The sequence below is a fragment of the Puma concolor genome, chromosome B1 (assembly GCF_028749965.1).
Source record: "Puma concolor isolate L17-30 chromosome B1, mPumCon1.1.hap2, whole genome shotgun sequence".
Classification (NCBI taxonomy): domain Eukaryota; kingdom Metazoa; phylum Chordata; class Mammalia; order Carnivora; family Felidae; genus Puma; species Puma concolor.
Window position 1 is genome coordinate 59,639,191 of NC_141670.1, and position 20,280 is coordinate 59,659,470.

The window sequence follows — 20,280 nt, forward strand, 5'->3', positions numbered from 1 at the left end:
CTCCCTCTCTCTCTGCCCCTCCCCCGTTCATGCTCTGTCTCTCTGTGTCCCAAAAATAAATAAACGTTGAAAAAAAAAATAAATAAAATGTACATTTTGTATAAAATATATCTTTTATTTTTTGGTATCTACTCTAAGATTACTCACACATGGGTACAAAGAGGCATATGCAAGAATGTTTATTGTAGGAAAGTCAACAAATAATCTGAAAGAATCTAAATAATCAATAAGGAAGTCGCCAAAAATAGTTTCTGTATGCTGCATTATGTATTGTATACAGCACTTTAAATAGTAAAATGTTACTTCATGTATTAATATGTAAATATGCCCCAAATATCAAATAATTAATGAAATAAAATGATATTGGGTAAAAAAGCATTTCTGTATATTAACACTATATTATTTTTATGTAAATTTAAAATGGAAAAATGGAAATTTAAAATTTAAAATGGAAAAATATGGTAAGATATATACCAAACTGATAACAGTAAAGTCAACTAGGATTTGAGCAGTTAGGGGAATTCTAAAAGGAATATTACTTTTTTTTTTTGGTTGAGGTGAAATTCATATAACATAAAATTACCATTTTAGCCATTTTAATGTGTATAATTCAGTAGTATTTAGTACATTCACAGTGTTGTGTAGCCATTACCACTATGTGCTTCCAGAACATTTTCATTTCCCTAAAAGGAAACCCTGACTCCCATTAAGCAGCCACTTTCAGTTTTTCCCTTCCCCCAGCCTTTGTCAACTGCTAATTTCCTTTCTGTCTATGGATTTGCCTATTCTGGATATTTCATATGGAATCATATAGTACGTGGCTTTTTGTATTTGGCTTCTTTCACTTAACCATACATAATGTTTCCAAAGTTTATTTTGTAGGATATACACTGCTTCATTCCTTTTTATGGCTGAAAATCCATTATGTGGAATATACCATATATTTTTATCCGTTCAGCAATTGGTGGGCATTCAGCAGATGATGGTGGGTCGTTTCCAGGATTGTTGCTACCTTTTGTCAGTTGTAAATAGTGCTGGACCTCCCACTAACCCTCATCCCTTTTTCCCATCTTCTCACCTCCCTTCCCTCTGGTAACTACCAGTTTATTCTCTGTATTTATAGGTCTATTCCTGGTTTATGTTTCCTTCTGTGTTCTTTTTTTTTTTTTTTTTTTTTTTTAGATTGCACATATAAGTGAAATCATATGGTACTTGTGTTTCTCTGTCTTACTTATTTCACTGAACATAAATACCCTCCATGTCTACCTGTGTTATGCAGGTGGCAAGATTTCACTCCTTTTTATGGCCAAGTAATATTCCAGTATGTGCATGCGTGTACACATTCATCTGTCAAAGGACACTTAGGTTGCTTCCAAATCTTGGCTGTTGTTAATAATGCTACAAAAAACATAGGGAAGCATAGATCTTTTTGAATTAGTGTTTTTGTTTTCTTTGGATACTCAGTAGTGGAATTACTGGATTGTATTATATTTCTGTTTTTAATTTTTTGAGAAATCTCCATACTGTTTTTCATAGTGGCTGCACCGTTTGCATCCTTACCAACAGGGCACAAGGATTCCTTTTCTTCCACATCCTTACCAACACTTAGTTCTTTTTGATAATAGCTGTTGTAACAGATATAAGATGATATCTTTTTGGAGGTGGTTACCAGTTCATATTTATTGAAATGATTCCTTTTTTCCATTTTTATTGAGAAATAATTGACTTGTATCACTGTAAGTTTAATGCATACAGCATGATGGTTTAATTTGTATATATTGTAAAAGGATTACAATAGATACAGCTAATATCTATCTTTGTTATGAGATGATATCTTATTTGGTTTTGATTTGCATTGTCTGATGGTTAGTGATATCAAGCATCTTTTTCTGGATTTGTTTCAAATCTTTGGACCGTATTATTCCAATCTTTAAATTTTTGTTAAAAAAATACATGAATTTAATTCCCAGCTATATTGAAATAAAAATTGTTAGTTCTTCTTTACCTTTTTTCCCTTAATTAATTCACTGTCTTCAAGAACTAAAACATTTCTGTGCATATCATTCTATTTTTTTTGTACTGTGCTACACACCATTTTTGAAACTTAACACCATTTAATACTAACTGATCTGCAGATTACTTTGCTTAGCTAATAATATATTAACTATCATTCTATATAGCATTTCAGATAGATTTCTGTTTCATTTTTTTTAACAGCTGCATGATATTTTACAGTATTCGTATAGCATGATTGTTTTATATTCTCCACTCTTAAGGGGCATTTTGATTGCTTAAAGTAGTGGTTCTCAGACATTAGCAAGTATTAGAATTACTTTGGTATTCATTAAAATCAATTGGTGGGCCTTATCTCCAAAGGTTTGATTTATAGGTCCAGTCTAGACCCTGAGAAATTGTATTTTGAACAAGTTTCTGTGTGTTCCTAATGTCTAGAGGCCACATTTTGAGAACCACTGTTACAAGAAGTGGTGAGGCTGGCTTTTGTGACTGACTGATTGGTGAAGGTTTTAATAGGGTAAAAAATACAATGTGCTTATGAAAGAAAAATATGTATATCTGTACACACATGAGGAAAATATTATGGAAGAGGGATCATAGAATTCTGGTGAACTTGTACTCTTTTTTCTTTTTTAATTTGCGAGTGCTTTTATTTCTAGTAAATTGTATTTTTACTGATGTATCCATTTTGGCAGGTTGGAAGATAGGATCATTGTTCAGCAAGATGAAGTTACTGAAGATGGAATCCCAAGGAATGTGGACCACCTTAGTGAAGTTGATATAAGTAAGCCTTGTTGTGCTAGACTAAATACTTTCTGGAAGGTTGTTAATGTGAATCTTTTATTTGGACAACATATTAATAGACAGCATTTCTTGTCAGTTACCTCATTCATTTAAAAAGTGTAGTAGTCATAGAGCATTAGGTTCTCATTAATAAACCTGGATTGTTTGGCAACATGGGCAGTAAAACTTTTTGGGCAAGGGGCATCTGAATGGCTCAGTTGGTTAAGCATTCAACTTCAACTTAGGTCATGATCTCACCACTCGTGAGTTCGAGCCCCTCATCAGGCTCTGTGCTGATGACAGCTCAGAACCTGGAGTCTACTTTGGATTTTGTGTCTCCCTCTTTCTCTGCCCTGCCACTGCTCGTGCTCTGTCTCTCTCTGTCTCAAAAATAAATAAATAAATAAATAAATAAATAAATAAATAAATAAATAAATTTTTGGCCAATTATTTTATTGAATGTTCAAAACAAAAAGAACTGCTTGCTAAAATTAAGCCAGTATACTAAGAACATTAAGTAAATTGTCTTGTTTTTAATAGTATTAATTAAAATATGAGAAATATAATTTTTCCTATCTAACCTATAGGAACAAAGATAAACTGGGGGTAAATATGAGTGTCTAAACAGTGTGTTTTCACATTTCCTTACATTTGTGTCTACATATTTTGCATTTAATGGAAGTATATAGCAAATTAATCTGCTTTCTGAAAATAAAACCTAATATCCAAAGATTATTTATAAGGTAATATAATCACATAAATACTTTGGTTTTGTTTTCTTGATAGACATGGAGGTTTTTGCTAGAATCCATGTTAAATACTGTGCCTTTTTCAATATCACATAAAACTATTTAAGTACTATATAGACTTATCACAAAATCTTTCCTTTATACCACAGGAACTGAAATAGATGATTCTCAGCACTCCAAATGTGATGTAGATAAATCTGTGCAACCAGAACCAGTTTTCCAAAGAGTGGTTCTTTCAAAACACTTGAACGTAGTCTCTCAAATTCAATCAATTATGTGTTCACCAGAAGAATCCTTTCCACTTCGATCTCGCTCTGATTCACCACCAAAAAATAAAAACAAGAATTCCTTGCTGATTGGACTTTCAACTGGTCTATTTGATGCAAACAACCCAAAGGCAAGTATGCACCTCAAATAGAAAATATCTATTTTAATAACATTTCTTATTTATTTTCTTTGATAAACCATAATGTTGAGTTTTAATCTCTTACACACACACACACACACACACACACACACACACACACACACACAACAGAAGGCCTCCATCTTCTCTTCTGGGATTCTAAAAAGAAGTTGCTATTGAGAGTACAACTAGGACAAAACCTATTTCATTGGTTCCTTGTTCAGGATTCTTTTTATAGGGTCTACTTTTATTTAAGCAGAAGATCTCTCTTACACCCTCTTACATTATCTCCTCTCTTCACTACTCAACCCTACCTCCTTTTTTAGTCTGAGACTAAACTTAAGTAATATATCCTTTCTTTTTTTAAGTTTATTTATTTATTTTGAGAGAGAAAGAGAGCAAGTGTACACATGGGGGAGGGGAAGAGAGAGGAAGAGAGAGAATCCTGAGCAGGCTCCACGCTGTCAGCCCAGAGCCCAACATGGGGCTGGATAGTGAGATCATGACCTGAGCCATAATCAAGAGTTGATACTTAACCGACCAAGCCATCCAGGCACCCCAAGCAATATATCTTAAATGGACAGAAGTACTAATTGCCTAATTTGTATGTAGAAAGACTAATAGATAAGATATTCATATGCACTTTCTGGCAGAAGATTTTCAAACCTCTTATCTTTTCTCACTTGCTATCTTTTTCTTATTTTGAAATTGCAATAGTATCTCTATAGAACATTTTAAAATATAAAGGAGTCACATATTTTGTTATATTACGTTTTATATGTGTAATTTTTACATTTATAAAACTTTTTGCCAAAATGAATTATTAGGCATATTTTTTGTAACCTGCTTTTCTGTTTAATAATAATTACAAAATTATTACAAATGTTACTATTGAAAACTATATTATTATAAAAATTGCATTTTGTCATGGGCACCTGAATTGCTCAGTCTGTTGAGTGACCAACCCTTAATTTTGGCTCAGGTCATGATCTCAAGGTTCATGAGATTGAGCCCCATGTTGGGCTCTTTACTGACAGTGCAAAGCCTGGTTGGGGTTCTCCCTCTCTCTGTCTCTCTGTCCCTTCACCACTCATGTGTGCTCTTTCTCTTTCTCAAAATAAATAAGCATTTTTTAAAAATAACATTTTGCCATATTGTCAAATAATCTCTCATATCATCTATAATGACCATAAATTCCATTGTGCTGCTATGCTATATATAATTTTTTAAACTAATCTATTTTTATTGCTGGGCCTTAACTACCTACATGTGTATCTTTGACAATAGCCACAGTTATTTTCATAAAGTAAATTTCTGTAAGTAGAGTTCAAAAGGTTATATCGTATACCGCCTGTTTTCCCTTTAAGAAATAGCTTATTATGGGGTCGCCTGGGTGGCTCAGTTGGTTAAGCCTCTGACTTTGACTCAGGTCATGATCTCACAGTTCGTGAGTTTGAGCCCCACATTGGGCTTTCTGCTGCCAGTGCAGAGCCTGCATGGGATCCTCTGTCTTCTTCTTTCTACCCCTCTGCCGCTTGTGCTCGCTCACTTTCTCTCTCTCTCTCTCTCTCTCTCTCTCTCACTCACTCACTCTCTCTCTCTCTCTCTCTCTCTCACACACACACACGCACACACACACACAAATAAAATAAAGATTAAAAAGTAGCTAATAATACCTCAATAGTATATGAGAGTCTGTACTCTAAAGAGCACCAACTGTTATCATTCACTTAAAAATTGTGTATTTAATGAATGGGTGATGGTATTTTTAAAATTTGTGTTTCTATGTTTGCCACTGATGTTGGACATTTTTTATATGTTTAGGTCTGTATAGGAATGCATTACCTGAATTCTTTCATCCTTGGCTATTTTTTAAATATGTCATTTTGATTTTCAATTTAGTTTTCCAGTTGGATATGTTTTTACTTTATGGAGTGTTGTCTTAATCTTATTTTAAATGTAGAGATTGCTAAATTCTCTTACTTGTCTAATAGCATTCAAACTTTCAAAGATGTAAACCATGAAAACAAATGTTATGATCTTCAGAGTTAGAGAATAAGGCCTACTTGTGGAACAGAGAAGGATTATCATGTAATTCATACACTTTCCTTTCTAGTAAAGGTGTATAGCTAATTGTCTTTAGCCTAGAGATTTTTAATAATTTATTCTGTGTATAAAGTTAACATTCCTGGAGAGCTTGGGTGCTCAGTCAGTTAAGCATCTGACTCTTGACTTTGGCTCAGGTAATGATCTCATGGTTCGTAGTTTCAAGCCCCATGTCGGGCTCTATGCTGACAGTGCAGAACCTGTTTGGGATTCTCTCTCTTTCCTTATATCTCTGCCTCTCCCCAATTCGCATGCTCTGCCTCTCTCTCAAAATAAAGAAATAAACTTAAGAAAAAATGTTAACATTCCTTGCATAATACATTTTAATTTTTTATTTTCTTTCATGACCTTAGTTCAGCCTTAGTAGTTCTATAGAAGTACTTGCTTCGGAAGTAAGCACAACAAAATAGATTTCATGTAGGGGAATGACTGTAAGAGGAAGGGCAAGAAAGAACCCTAGAAAGCCAAAGCAGTTTGTAGCCATTTAAGGCAAGGACAGAAGGCCATACCTCCCTATTCCTTAAATCTTTGAGGTCATGAAAGTTCATCACTGGGCCCAAATAGTAAATACTTGGTGTTCATAATGGTCACCTTAAAATGTGGAGAAAAAGTAAAATTTATTTTGAAACATATAGATAATCTGTCTACTAAGTGGAATAATTTGAGCTCTTAACAAGGATTTTTGTTAAAGGTCTTTTTTAAAAATGTTAATTATGCTACTTACCTGTTTTTTAATGTTTATTTTTGAGAGGGAGAGAGAGTGCGTGCACGAGTGTGTACAAGGCAGGGAGAGACAGAGAGAGAGAGGAGAGGGAGAGAGAGAGAGAGAGAGAGAGAGAGAGAGAGAGAGAGAATCCCAAGCAGGCTCCACACTCAGCAAAGAGCCTGACCCTGAGTTCAGTCTGATGATCACGAGATTATGACCTGAACCAAGATCAAGTTGGATGCTTAATCGTCTGAGCTACCCAGGCAACCCTGTGGCTTTTTTTATTATTATTGTTAAAGGAAATTCTCCTTGTACTTTGAATCCTAACCTCTCTCACCTCAAGGAATAACTCCTTTACTTTGGTCACACTTGTATCAACTTTTTCCTCTATATTAGATCATTTCCTCAACATACATGTTCTTGTAAGTCCCCTCGTAATTAGCAAACTTCTCTTCTCTTGACAACATGTCCTTCTCCAGCTACCACCCCTTTTCTCTGTTCCCTTTATAACCAAACATCTTCAATATGTTGTATCTTTGCAGTCTCCACTTCCAAATACATTCCAATATGACTTTCATCCCACTCCTCCATTAAAACTGCTCTTGTCAAATTAGTTACTAATACATTGCCAAATTCCCTGTACCTTTTTCTCTCATCTTTCTTGATTTTTTTCTTCCAACAGAGTTGATATACACTTTATTTGTAAAATCATTTTTATATCTTGGCTTGCTTTATATCACATTTTCCTCGGCGCTCATGACTCACCCTTTAGTCTCCTTTACTTGTGGCTTCTATTCTAACAGATCTCCTTAAAAGAATGTGTATTCTATCATTGTGTGGAATGTTTTGTAAATATCAAGAATTAAGTCAAATTGGTTGCTAGTGTTGTTCAAGTCTTCTTTATCTTGTATTTTGTCTAGTTGTATCATTTGATGAGAAAAGATTGAAAAAACTATACTTGCATAATTGTCTTTTCATTTGTGTCTATTTTTGTTCCATGTATTTTGAAACTTTGCTCTTGAGTGAATAAAAATTCAGTATTGCTGTCTTTTGGATATTGAATTGATAGGTTTATTGTTATGAAGTGTCCCTTTTTGTTTGATAGTGGTGTCCTTGCTAATTGTCTTTCTACTTATTTATCAATTACTGAGAAAGGAGTGTTAAAATTTCCAGTCAATTTAATGCATGTTAATAATCTTTATATAGTCTTAAAAAATTGACCTCTTTAATCGTTATGAAATGACTCTCTTTATTCTTGGTCATATCACTTTGTTCTGAAATCTGTTTTGTCCAATTTTAATACAGCCATTCCAGCTTTCTGATGATTAATGTCTATGAGGTATATATATTTTACATCCTTTACTTTTAATCACACTGATTTTATATGTAAAGTGGATTTTTTGTAGCTATCATCTAGTCAAGTCTTTTTAACCAGCCTGACAATCTCTTTTATTCAAAGTGATTAGACAATTTACTTGTTATGTAATTTTTTATATATTATTGATATGATTAATTTTAAACCTACCATTTTGCTATTTGTTTTCTATTTGTCTCATCACTTTTTCTTCTCCTATTTACTTTAATTCTCCCTTCTTTTGGATTGAGTATTTTTAGCATTTTATTTAATCTCTACTATTTGCTTTTAAAGATAGACCTTTTCAAATATTTAGTTGTAATTCTCAGTTTTCAACATACAGTTTTAGCTTTTTACAATCTTTCTTTAATATACCACTATATTTATTTAACATATTTAACATAATTAATATACCACAGTATTTATTTAACCTAGTTAACAATATACTTCCATTTCCACTCTCTTGTCTGTCCTTTTGGCATTGTTGTCGTATATATTATGTCCATATGTTATAAACACCACAATAAATTTTCATCATTTTTGCTTTAAACGTTATCTTTTACAGAAAGTAAAAATTGAGAGTCTATGTATTTACCATTTCGGACATTCTTCATTACTTTGTGTAGAATTCAGGTTTCTATCTGGTATCTATCATTTCTGCACCTTTTAAGAACTTCCTTTAACATTCTTGTGCAGCCCTGTTGGTGATGACTTTTTTTCCTCTTTTGTTTATTTAAAAACCTTTTTGTTACACTTTCATTCTGAAAAGCTATTTCTAGTAAGTCTAGAATTATATTATCTTCTGGGTTGTATTATTTCTGACAACAAACACTGTAAATGTAGCTTTCATAAGGTAGTAGTAATAGAGTAACTTGATTTATCAAGTAAGGTAAGGTAAATTTGTAATAGTTCCAAATGAAATCATCTCAAGAGGTGATCTTCTCATGCTATCACTTATATAAGAACAGAGTCTAGGTTACCAAACAAAATAGTTATTTGTCCTTCCCCTTAGACCTCCCTCATTTTAGAGGATGGTGAATACAGGGTGGAGAGAGACCAGATGTGTTCCACCAATAGTTTTCTGATCTGCGGAGTGGAGTGGAAAACTAATCTCTATAAAAATATTAAGAATTTCTTTACTCATTATAGCAAATGGAGAATGTGGGGGTGGGGGGAATATTGATGTGTAATTCACCAGTAGCGTATATGTCTTAAATGTCTTGTTTTAATTTGCTAAAATATCAATTCTTATATAATGTCTATAATTTTTGCCTTTGCTAAATGTTCATAATTTTTTTAATGTTTTAGATCCACTTTTCACCTGGTTTATGGGTTGAAATGAGGATATATTTGTAGAAGCTATTTTATTTATTTATTTATTTATTTTAATTTTTTTTTTCAACGTTTATTTATTTTTTTGGGACAGAGAGAGACAGAGCATGAAAGGGGGAGGGGCAGAGAGAGAGGGAGACACAGAATCGGAAACAGGCTCCAGGCTCTGAGCCATCAGCCCAGAGCCTGACGTGGGGCTCGAACTCAAGGACCACGAGATCATGCCCTGGCTGAAGTTGGACGCATAACCGACTGCGCCACCCAGGCGCTCTGTAGAAGCTATTTTTAAGAAACAGTGTTACAGTTTAATTTTAGTAAGCAGAAGTTAAATAAATATGTTCATTATAATTCATTCTGTACTATAACCAGAGTATTGCTAATTCATAATTTTATTTGAAAAATACTACAGATGAAACTGTGAGTTGACAGAATTCTTTTAAGTACAATTTTATGTGGAGTTCTATTATTAGTATACTTACTACTTAATTTATTCACTATCTTATGTGGTTCTCTTCATTTTTGAGAAAAAGAACTTAACCAACAAACAAAAACATCTAAAAAATCTGTCAAAGAAGACTGTGAACATAAAGGGTTTTCAATATAGGATAGATAAGCTGTTGGATTGAGGGTACATAGATCTATTCCAGGAGGAAAGTTGTGAAATTACATACCTCTTAAAATTTCTTTCTAACTGTATTATGTTACATTAAGTTAGGAAAATTATTTTTTTAATGTTTATTTTTGAGAGAGAGAGAGACAGTGTGAACGGGGGAGGGGCAGAGAGAGGGAGACAGAATCCGAAGCAGGCTTCAGTCTCTGAACTTTCTTTTCTTTTTTTTTTTTTTAAATTTTTAACGTTTATTTATTTTTGAGACAGAGACAGAGCATGAACGGGGGAGGGGCAGAGAGAGAGGGAGACACAGAATCGGAAGCAGGCTCCAGGTTCTGAGCCATCAGCCCAGAGCCCGACGCAGGGCTCGAACTCACGGACCGTGAGATCCTGACCTGAGCTGAAGTCGGACGCTTAACGACTGAGCCACCCAGGCACCCCTGGGCTCTGAACTTTCAGCACATTGCTGGATGTGGGGCTCAAACCTGTGAACCAGGAGATCATGACCTGAGCTGAAGTCAGATGCTTACTTAACCAATTGAGCCGCCCAGGCTCCCATATTAGGAAAATTATTTTAACTAGTGAAAGGAATAAACTAGAATTGAGACTATTTTACCAGAGTTAAAATTTATCTCAGCCTAAAAAAATACTGCATCTTTATGTCGAGTCCCCTTGAATTTAGGTATATAATGCATATATGCTGTATCTATTTAGAGAAACTGTTACTGTATGCATATTTTGCATACCGCTGGTTTATAATATACAGGGTTCAAACCATTAAAATAATAAACAAGTCAAGCATAAATTCTGCTGACAGTGAGAGATTCAGAAAAAGAAATACTTTCAGTACCATTATTAAGTGCTTTGACAAGCAACATATCTTACCATCTTGTAGTTCATAACCATTTTTTTCAAGTGCTGTAATATGTAAATTATGTTCAAGTAATGGAAATCTATGCTTTTTTTTATTCTCAAAAACAGATTGTACCAATAAAATTGGCGACGAATATAAATTTTCATTAATATGCTAAACATTGTTTTCTTCACAGCCTCCAATCTGGTGTAGATTCTTACCAGGGCCTTAGGAGTTATGTTTCAAATCTCACAGACTCCTTTAGGGTTATTAACCCAACTCTGAGACTTATATATGTAGATATTTGTTTCATTGCTCTGTCTATCCATCATATTCTAACTGCTGTTAGGTTAGTGGCCAGAGGCTATTTCTATTATTTCTGGTCTTATGCAAACAAGTTCAAATTTTAAATACCTCAGCTGTGCATTTTTTCTTAAGTCAGTTTCTTCTCACCTGATCTCACATGATTTTCAGTATGAACATCAAGTACCTGTCTTTCTAGCCTTGCCTTCTTGTAGGAAAGGCTCTATTTACAGTCCATTATTCAGGGAAGCCATGTTAGGTTTTTGTTTGTTTTGTTTTTTGTTTGTTTGTTTATTTTGCACTAATATGAAGTTCCTTGTTTAACCAATGTGGCCCAGCCAACAGCTCCTAGGATAAATGATACAAAGGGCCACCAATTTATGTGTGATGGTTCTTTGCCAAGCTTCAGACTCAGTCCAGGATTTGGGAAAGATATATGGGGAGGATTGGCCATAGGAAAGTGTGAGAGGAAGACTTAGCAGAGATACAGTAAAAGAGTGACAGTATAGGTCCTGAATGAGAAGGAGCAAATTAGCAGTTTCTGGCACTGCCTGATTTCTGACAGATTTCTAATTCCATTCCCTGGGCATACCCCAAGTAAGCACCTCTATCCTGCCTTTGAACGATGACTTAAGTGAATCCTTGTATGTTGAAACCCAGGCATAACTTGAAAGTTTAGTTTCCTCACTGAAAAAATACAGAGCTGAAATTCAAGAGAATTAGGTTCTAACCTTGGACAAGTCACCTCTGGAGCTTCTAGCTCTAAATATATGATATAAAAATAAAAAATTAGTATTAGCTCTAACTTTCTAATTTTTTTATCTCGATTTTATTTTCTAATGATCTCACTCCTACTAAGAAGTCTGTTAACTTTTTTAGATGTTGAGGACATGTTCACTTCCAGATCTCTCAAAATTGTTCAGAACACTGATGGATGTTCCCACTGTAGGAGATGTATGTCAAGACAATCTTGAAATAGATGAAATTGAAGATGAGCATATTAAAGAAGGACCTTCTGATTCTGAAGACATGTGAGCATGATGTCATTAACAAATACTAGCACTAACAATTTTTGAGTTTATAGGAGTTCTAGAGATGTGACTCACCTAGGCAGTTTTAAAAAATGATCTATAACTGATTTTTTCACTACTTCTTTACCTTTATACAGCATTTTTAAAGTACAGTCATGCAAGTTTTGACATGTATAGTTGCCTCTAAGTAATATAATGACTTACTCTCACTTTGAAGAATATAAGAAAATGATTTCTATGTGTGCTGTCTGTCTTATTCACTACTGAACATGTAGGACCTTGACTTGGCCATGGGGGACATGTGTAATAAATTTTGCTTAAATGAATGAATATTAGGGTGATCATTATTTAACAGTTTAATGCCACATGATACAAGGATTGAAGTGGGAAATTGTGAAATATGTACTATTCTACAGTTCACCAGGGAAAAGACCAGAAAGCCTCTATATCTCTCTCCTGCCATGTATGATTTCAAAACTATGGCAGTGGAGAGTTAGCAGGTAGACTAGTTGTTTTATTTGCATATGTATGTGCACATACATTTAATTGCTTTCCCAAAATTCCTTTCTTCATGATCCACAGGGAATCTAGAATCCAAGAGAAATTTAACCAACACTTCTGAGAACTATGGGAAGTGATAGCCCCTTAGACAGTAATCTTTTTCCACCCTCTTTGCAACAAGTAAGCCCTCCTATGTTACTCTGCACTGTCAGCGCAGAGCTTGATGCAGGACTTGATCTCAAAAACCATGAATGATATGACCTGAGCAGAAACCAAGAGTCGGTTGCCCAACCAACTGAACCACCTAGGTGTCTCTAAAATCACCATTGTTTTAATCTGACTGCCACAATAGCTTGTTTGTGACTTGTGTTCTTTTAACTACTAGTTGATGACAGAATTTTAAAATTTAAGTTAGAAGCTTTTAATATTAATTTAAAATTTTGAAAACCAAGTTAAAAAAATGAAATAAAAAATTGAAAACTAAGCTATTTTTATTTTTTTTAATTTTTTAAGATATTTATTTATTTATTTATTTTCAATATATGAAGTTTATTGTCAAATTGGTTTCCATACAACACCCAGTGCTCATCCCAAAAGGTGCCCTCCTCAATACCCATCACCCACCCTCCCATCCCGCATCAACCCTCAGTTTGTTCTCAGTTTTTAAGAGTCTCTTATGCTTTGGCTCTCTCCCACTATAACCTCTTTTTTTTTTTTTTTCCTTCCACTCCCCCATGGGTTTCTGTTAAGTTTCTCAGGATCCACATGAGAGTGAAAACATGGTATCTGTCTTTCTCTGTATGGCTTATTTCACTTAGCATAACACTCTCCAGTTCCATCCATGTTGCTACAAAGGGCCATATTTCATTCTTTCTCATTGCCACATAGTACTCCATTGTGTATATAAACCACAATTTCTTTATCCATTCATCAGTTGATGGACATTTAGGCTGTTTCCATAATTTGACTATTGTTGAGAGTGCTGAACTAAGCTATTTTTAAAAGTAGGTTAGTGCATACCAGGAAATTTCACTTAATGTTTTCCTTGGGAAAAAAACATTTCTTTTTGTTGTTATTCAAACTTCACTCAAGGTCATATAATAAGAAAATCTAAAAAGTGAATTCAGGGCCACATTTAAAAATATATATAAGACAAATTTTTGAGTGCTTCTTCCAAAAAAGATGTTAGTCTTATACTTTTCTTATAATGGCAGACTTAGCAGCCCCACTGACTTTTAATACCATCTGTGGAGGGTACTAATTCCTCCAGGCTGGCCACTAGAAGATTTAATCAACAGATTAATGTTTACTCATTGTTACAATGGTACATTGTGGATGTGCAAGCTATGTTAGTCTTTTAATTAAATACTAAGTTAAATGCTAATAGTAGGATGAGCCAAAATTTTAGATATGCTCTCTTTCTCGTTCTAATGAGGAGGAATGCTTTTCTATACCTGCTACAAAGTGTAGAAGTTTGTACACATAAATAAAAACTAAAGATATTTCTACATTAAAAGATTATTTTCTTTTTCCATTGATGGAAAATTTATTTAAGATCTTGCATAATACCATTTATATTTTAGCTCTTCAGTAAATACTTGTTTATTTGATTGGAATCTAAACTTAAATCAGCTTTTCTAGTGGATGAAATCCTCAGCATGGGTACATAACCTCTTTCAGAAGATCTCATATATCTAAGAGGCAAATCATAAAAGAAATAAAGTCAGTGAGTATGTTTTGGGGGTATTATAGAAGTGGTGAGATTTCAATCCTTTCTGTGCTATTTATTGACTGTGCAATTGAGTGTATAGCCTTGTGCAAGACATATAAACACTTTGATTCAGTTTCCATGTCTCTAAAGTGAGTTATATGTAGGTAAAATTTTAGTAATAGAATAAAACTGAATAAACTAAATAGAATAAACTAAAGTACTATATAAAGGTAAGGTATTATTGGCCTAAATTAATTAGTTCCAGCATCTTTAATCCCATGAAAATAAAATTAATATCCTGAGCAATGCCTTGGAAATAAGATAATCTAGCAAAGATTATTATGGTTAATATATTCTAATTATGTGGTAAAGTTTACTTGCTATGTATTTTAGAAATGTTTTCAAGGATAAACATGTAAAGATAAGATTTCTGGTGACTATTTTTATTCACTAGATCATCCTGTGAACCTAAATGTAAAATTCTGTAAGTATTTTCATTTCTAAAAGTTCAAATGTCCAATGAATATTTATATGAAAAGCCTTTCATATAGGATACTACCATTATACATCCACGTGAATATTCTGCTGAATTTTCAAAATTACAGAGAAGAAAAATATTTGAATATTAAGTATTTTTTTTGAAAGCAAGTGAAAAATCTCTTTAGTCTGGCCTTTTAAAACACTGAAACATTCTTTCAAAATTTAAGCAGTGAATAACATCGATAGTTTTATAATTCTCTTTCGGCACTCAGGATCACACAAGTCATCTTTGGGCTTATGTATTCCAGAATATGTACCATGTGCTGTATTTTATAATTGTATCAGTCCTCATTTACTTTTACCTCTGTAAGTTTTTTCAGATTTCTTTTTATCCACTATTAGTACTTTTAAGTAGAAAGGAACACATGTATATTGAAGTAAAATTTCAAAATAAGGTAACATTTTGGTAACGTTTACTTTAATCTTTCAAAATTTCAGTGTATTTGAAGAAACTGACACAGATTTACAGGAGCTTCAGGCCTCTATGGAACAGTTACTTAGGGAACAACCTGGAGAAGAATACAGTGAGGAGGAAGAATCCATCTTAAAAAACAGTGACATAGAGCAGACTGCAAATGGGACAGATGTAGCAGATGAGGATGACAATCCCAGCAGTGAAAGTGCCCTAAATGAAGAATGGCATTCGGGTACGTGGTCATGATCATGGACCTTTCTTTTTTCAGTGTATACAATTATTTCAAGTAGAATATATTTTTCTGTTATCTGATACAAACCATTTCCAACTTTAAATAAAACTGAAGTATGCTTCTGTGTCTCTGACTTTATTCATGCCTTTTCTTCTCACACAAATGTCCATATACATTTGTTCCATTTCTTTCCTGTTAAATTTTAGAAATGCTTTTGAAGCAGGGTGCCTGGGTGGCTCAGTTGGTTAAGTGTCTGACTCTTGATCTAGGCTCAGGTCATGATCTCACGGGTTCGTGAGTTCGAGCCCCACATCGGGCTCTGTGCTGACGGTGCAGAGACTGCTTGGGATTTTGTCTCTCCCTCTCTCTGCCTCTTCCCAGCTTGCACTCTCTTGTCTCTCTCAAATAAATTTTAAGAGAAGAAATGCTTTTGAAGGATTTTCATTGTTTTCTTATCTTCCTTGACTTATTTTTCTAGTACTAAAGATAATAGCCTAGTTTTCCTAGCACTTTATATTTTACAAAGAGCTTCCACATACAGTGGTTAACCAGCAAGGTTAATACTAAAAACAGTTTTTAAAACGTTGACACTTTTTTTTTTAATTGTTGTTTGTTGATAGCATTACCCCCAAGATACATAGAAAATCTGCGTAATCAAGAACTATATTATGTTTATTTGGGAAGAAGAGCTAATGTGAAAAGGAACAATTCTTCAGTAATTTTGTCTTTTACTAGACTATTTCCAAGTGTCTTGGGCATATACATGACATAAAACATAGATAGCATTTGTATTTTCTAAGTGCTTTACTAAAGTTTTATGATACGTAGCATAAGTCCCTGCCTCCTGTGTGCTTTTTCATGTTTTGGCCCATGTTTAATATCAACTTTTTAAAAACAGTAGTTAGGGTTGGTTGCCTCAGTACAGAACATATGGGTATGCTTTTTTCATTTTTTACTCAATTAGAATGTTTTTATTCTAGTTTACTGTTTATGTCTATAAAAGATTCCCAAAGTAACGTTCCTCTTTTTTTTTTTTAAGTTTGTTTTTATTTATTTTTGAGAGAGAGAGAGAGACCATGTGTGCACACCAGCAGGGGAGGGGGCAGATAGAGAAGGAGAGAAGGAATCTCCAGTAGTCTCCACGCTGTCAGCACAGAGCCCAGTGCAACGCTCGATGCAGGGCTCAATTGCACCAACTGTGAGATCATGACCTGAGTCGAGATCAAGAGTGGAACTCTAACTGACTGAGCCACCCAGGTGCCCCATCCCAAAGTAACATTCTTGTTAAGACAGATTTACAGGGGCGCCTGGGTGGCTCAGCCGGTTGAGCATCCGACTTCGGCTCAGGTCACGATCTCGCGGTCCCTGAGTTCGAGCCCTGCGTCGGGCTCTGTGCTGACTGCTCAAAGCCTGGAGCCTGTTTCACATTCTGTGTCTCCCTCTCTCTCTGACCCTCCCCCGTTCATGCTCTGTCTCTCTCTGTCTCAAAAATAAATAAACGTTAAAAAAGAATTAAAAAAAAAAAGATTTACATATACACTGATTTCCTATATAAATGGCAATAATTATAATGATAAAATCTTTATAGTGAAAGTACAAGTAGTCTGTTTCAGTGACCTCACTCAGTTGTGAAAAAGAATTTTAGTCTATTAGGGTAAGAATTATTTTATTCATTCTTTTTAGTCTTAAAATATCTTCTTTTTATTTCTGCATTTTAGATAACAGTGATGGTGAGATTACTAGTGAATGTGAATATGATAGCGTCTTTAATCATTTAGAGGAACTGAGACTTCACCTGGAGCAGGAAATAGGCTTTGAAAAATTCTTTGAGGTTTATGAGAAGATAAAGGTAAGTAAAATGTCAATTAAAACATTTAACTTTGGGTCACCTGGCTGGCTCATTTGATAGAGCATCTGACTCTTGACCTCAGGGTCATGAGTGCAAGCCCCATGTTGGGCATGGAGCCTATTTAAGAAAAAATTTAACTTTGAAATATGCTCTTTTTGGATTACTAGTGAAATGTCAGTGATATTTATAGGTCAATAGATTTATCATAAATAATAAAGTTTCCAATTAGAGAAAGTTAATATTCAAGCATTAATTTATATTTGGAAATTTGGTATAGGCTATTCATGAAGATGAAGATGAAAATATTGAGATTTGTTCAACAATAGTTCAGAATATTTTAGGAAATGAACATGAACATCTTTATGCCAAGATTCTTCATTTAGTCATGGCAGATGGAGCCTATCAAGAAGGTAAGATTTCCTCAGTCTATTTTAAGTAAATGTGCAAAAAACAGGATGTAAATTACTGAGCTTTTATCACATGCATTTTGGTGAAATCTATATTGGAATCATATCCAGTACTTATGAGCAATTATAAAATTAACCATGTCATATACTGTTACTGATTCTACCATATTTTCATTGACTTAAGTCCTTTAGGTCCATATTTTTACTGAATTTATAAGTAACATTTGAATGAGATTTTTTAGAAAGACTCCTTATTGGTCAGTTCTAGAAATCAGAATGTTTTAGTAAAGTTTTAAACATACATGCTTCAGCAGTATGTACAGTTTCTCCTAATACCAAATGTAATCTCTTCCATTCACAGTAAGTGGAGTTCATTTATAGTGGTTTATATGTAAACCATTTTTCTATTTGGAAAATATTTACCTACAGAATGACACAAAATATATTTGAATTTTATGGAAAATTATTAAAGTTAAAAATGGTGTTGCCCCTTAAATTTAGTCAATTTAAACATGGAACAAGACCAGTGGTATAGTCCTAACTCTGTGACAAGCTAGTAATGTGACATTAAGTAATTTATTTGAAATTTCAGTTTCCATTGCTATAAAAGGATGATCACTATTCTAATGTACTGTGAACTGTTTTCAAAATACTTATTGAGTGCTTCCTGTAACCTAGCACTTTATTACTAATTGACTTTAAACGACATAGTGTTTTATTTACATGTTGTTTACAGTTCCCTTGGGAGATGAAACCTAAGTATATGAAAGTGTAAAACTATATGTAAAAAATGCATATTCTAAAGTACTTTTCAGTGCAGTAGGAATTAGAGAAGGGAAGCTTGGATTGTGAAAAATGGAAAGAAATGTAGAGCCATACTTGTCAAAAAACAGAGTGAAAACTAATTGATGTGTATTAGAGTTAAAATCACCTTATCAGAAGCTTCTTGTTGTAAATAGTCTTTGTTGTAGGGAAGTGTTGAATCACTATATTGTACATCTGAAACTAATATTACACTGCATATTAACTAAAATGTAAATAAAAACTAAAAAAAAAAACCCAAAGTAGTCTTTGTGATCAGATACTATGAAATGTTTATTTATTTTTTTTTCAACGTTTATTTATTTTTGGGACAGAGAGAGACAGAGCATGAACGGGGGAGGGGCAGAGAGAGAGGGAGACACAGAATCGGAAACAGGCTCCAGGCTCTGAGCCATCAGCCCAGAGCCTGACGCGGGGCTCGAACTCACGGACCGCGAGATCGTGACCTGGCTGAAGTCGGATGCTTAACCGACTGCGCCACCCAGGCGCCCCTGAAATGTTTAAAATATATAGAGGAAATCAGTGAAGATTTGTAAACTGACAAAGTGAAGATGTTTTATAAAGTTCAATCTAGCAGCAGTATTCTGGATATCTTGGAGAGTACCGAGATTGCAAATAAGATCTTTTTTGAAACTGTAGATGTGTTTGGGCATGGGAGGTGAATACCTGGATTTAGTGTTCATAGGAATGGAGCATCAATATTCAGCTCAGATATTTCAGAATCAGGCTTTTAATAAAAATATTTGATATTTTTATTAATCAAGTTTCCTAAAATCAAATTCAAGAATTTTTTTTATTTTGGGAGCAGCTTCACTTATTTAAGGTATAAACTTATTTATATTGACCAAAAAGCTCAGCCAAAAAAAAATGTTTTTTTTTAATTTGTTAATAAAAATAAAAATATTTTAGGGGCGCCTGGGTGGCTCAGTCGGTTAAGCATCCGACTTCAGCTCAGGTCATGATCTCACGGTCTGTGAGTTAGAGCCCCACATCGGGCTCTGTGCTGACGGCTCAGAGCCTGGAGCCTGCTTCCGATTCTGTGTCTCCCTCTCTCTCTGACCCTCCCCCGTTCATGCTCTGTCTCTCTCTGTCCCAAAAATAAATAAACGTTGAAAAAAATTTTAAAAATAAAAATCTTTTAAAAATTCTAATAGTTATCATTAAATCAAAACTAGAAAATCTTAAGGTACAGTGAGTACTCTTACCATATAGCTTCAGAAACCACTGTGTCTTCATTAGTATTCTTAACAAAATAATAACTGTCAAGAAAATGTTAGGGCCATTAGCAACAAGTAATGGATTGAATATAAGCCAGTAGATAGTGCTGCATATATTCTTCAATATGATTTCCTTTAGCCCCCTTAATCACAAACAGGCAAAAACAAAGCAATGTGTCCTATTTATGGTGGTGCAATGAAACCTATCAATAGAAACTTAAAGGAGCTCCTTTCTTTTCAATTTTTTTTTTACTTGAGTATAGTTGACACACATGGTCATGTTAGTTTCAAGTGTACAATATAACTATTTGACAAGTTTATACTTTATGCTGTGCTT

General features: G+C 34.0%; 1 protein-coding gene across 9 annotated transcripts in view; it reads left to right on the forward strand.

Moving 5' to 3' along the window:
* NEK1 (NIMA related kinase 1) overlaps nt 1–20,280 on the forward strand; it is a 237,355-nt gene that overhangs the window by 193,569 nt on the left and 23,506 nt on the right. For all 9 annotated transcript variants that reach the window (XM_086703869.1, XM_086703870.1, XM_086703872.1 and 6 more), the window contains 6 exons: nt 2,712–2,800; nt 3,698–3,945; nt 12,098–12,249; nt 15,440–15,648; nt 17,367–17,497; nt 17,775–17,907. In XM_086703869.1, coding sequence (XP_086559995.1) covers nt 2,712–2,800; nt 3,698–3,945; nt 12,098–12,249; nt 15,440–15,648; nt 17,367–17,497; nt 17,775–17,907 — 962 coding nt within the window. The remainder of the gene's footprint in view (nt 1–2,711; nt 2,801–3,697; nt 3,946–12,097; nt 12,250–15,439; nt 15,649–17,366; nt 17,498–17,774; nt 17,908–20,280) is intronic.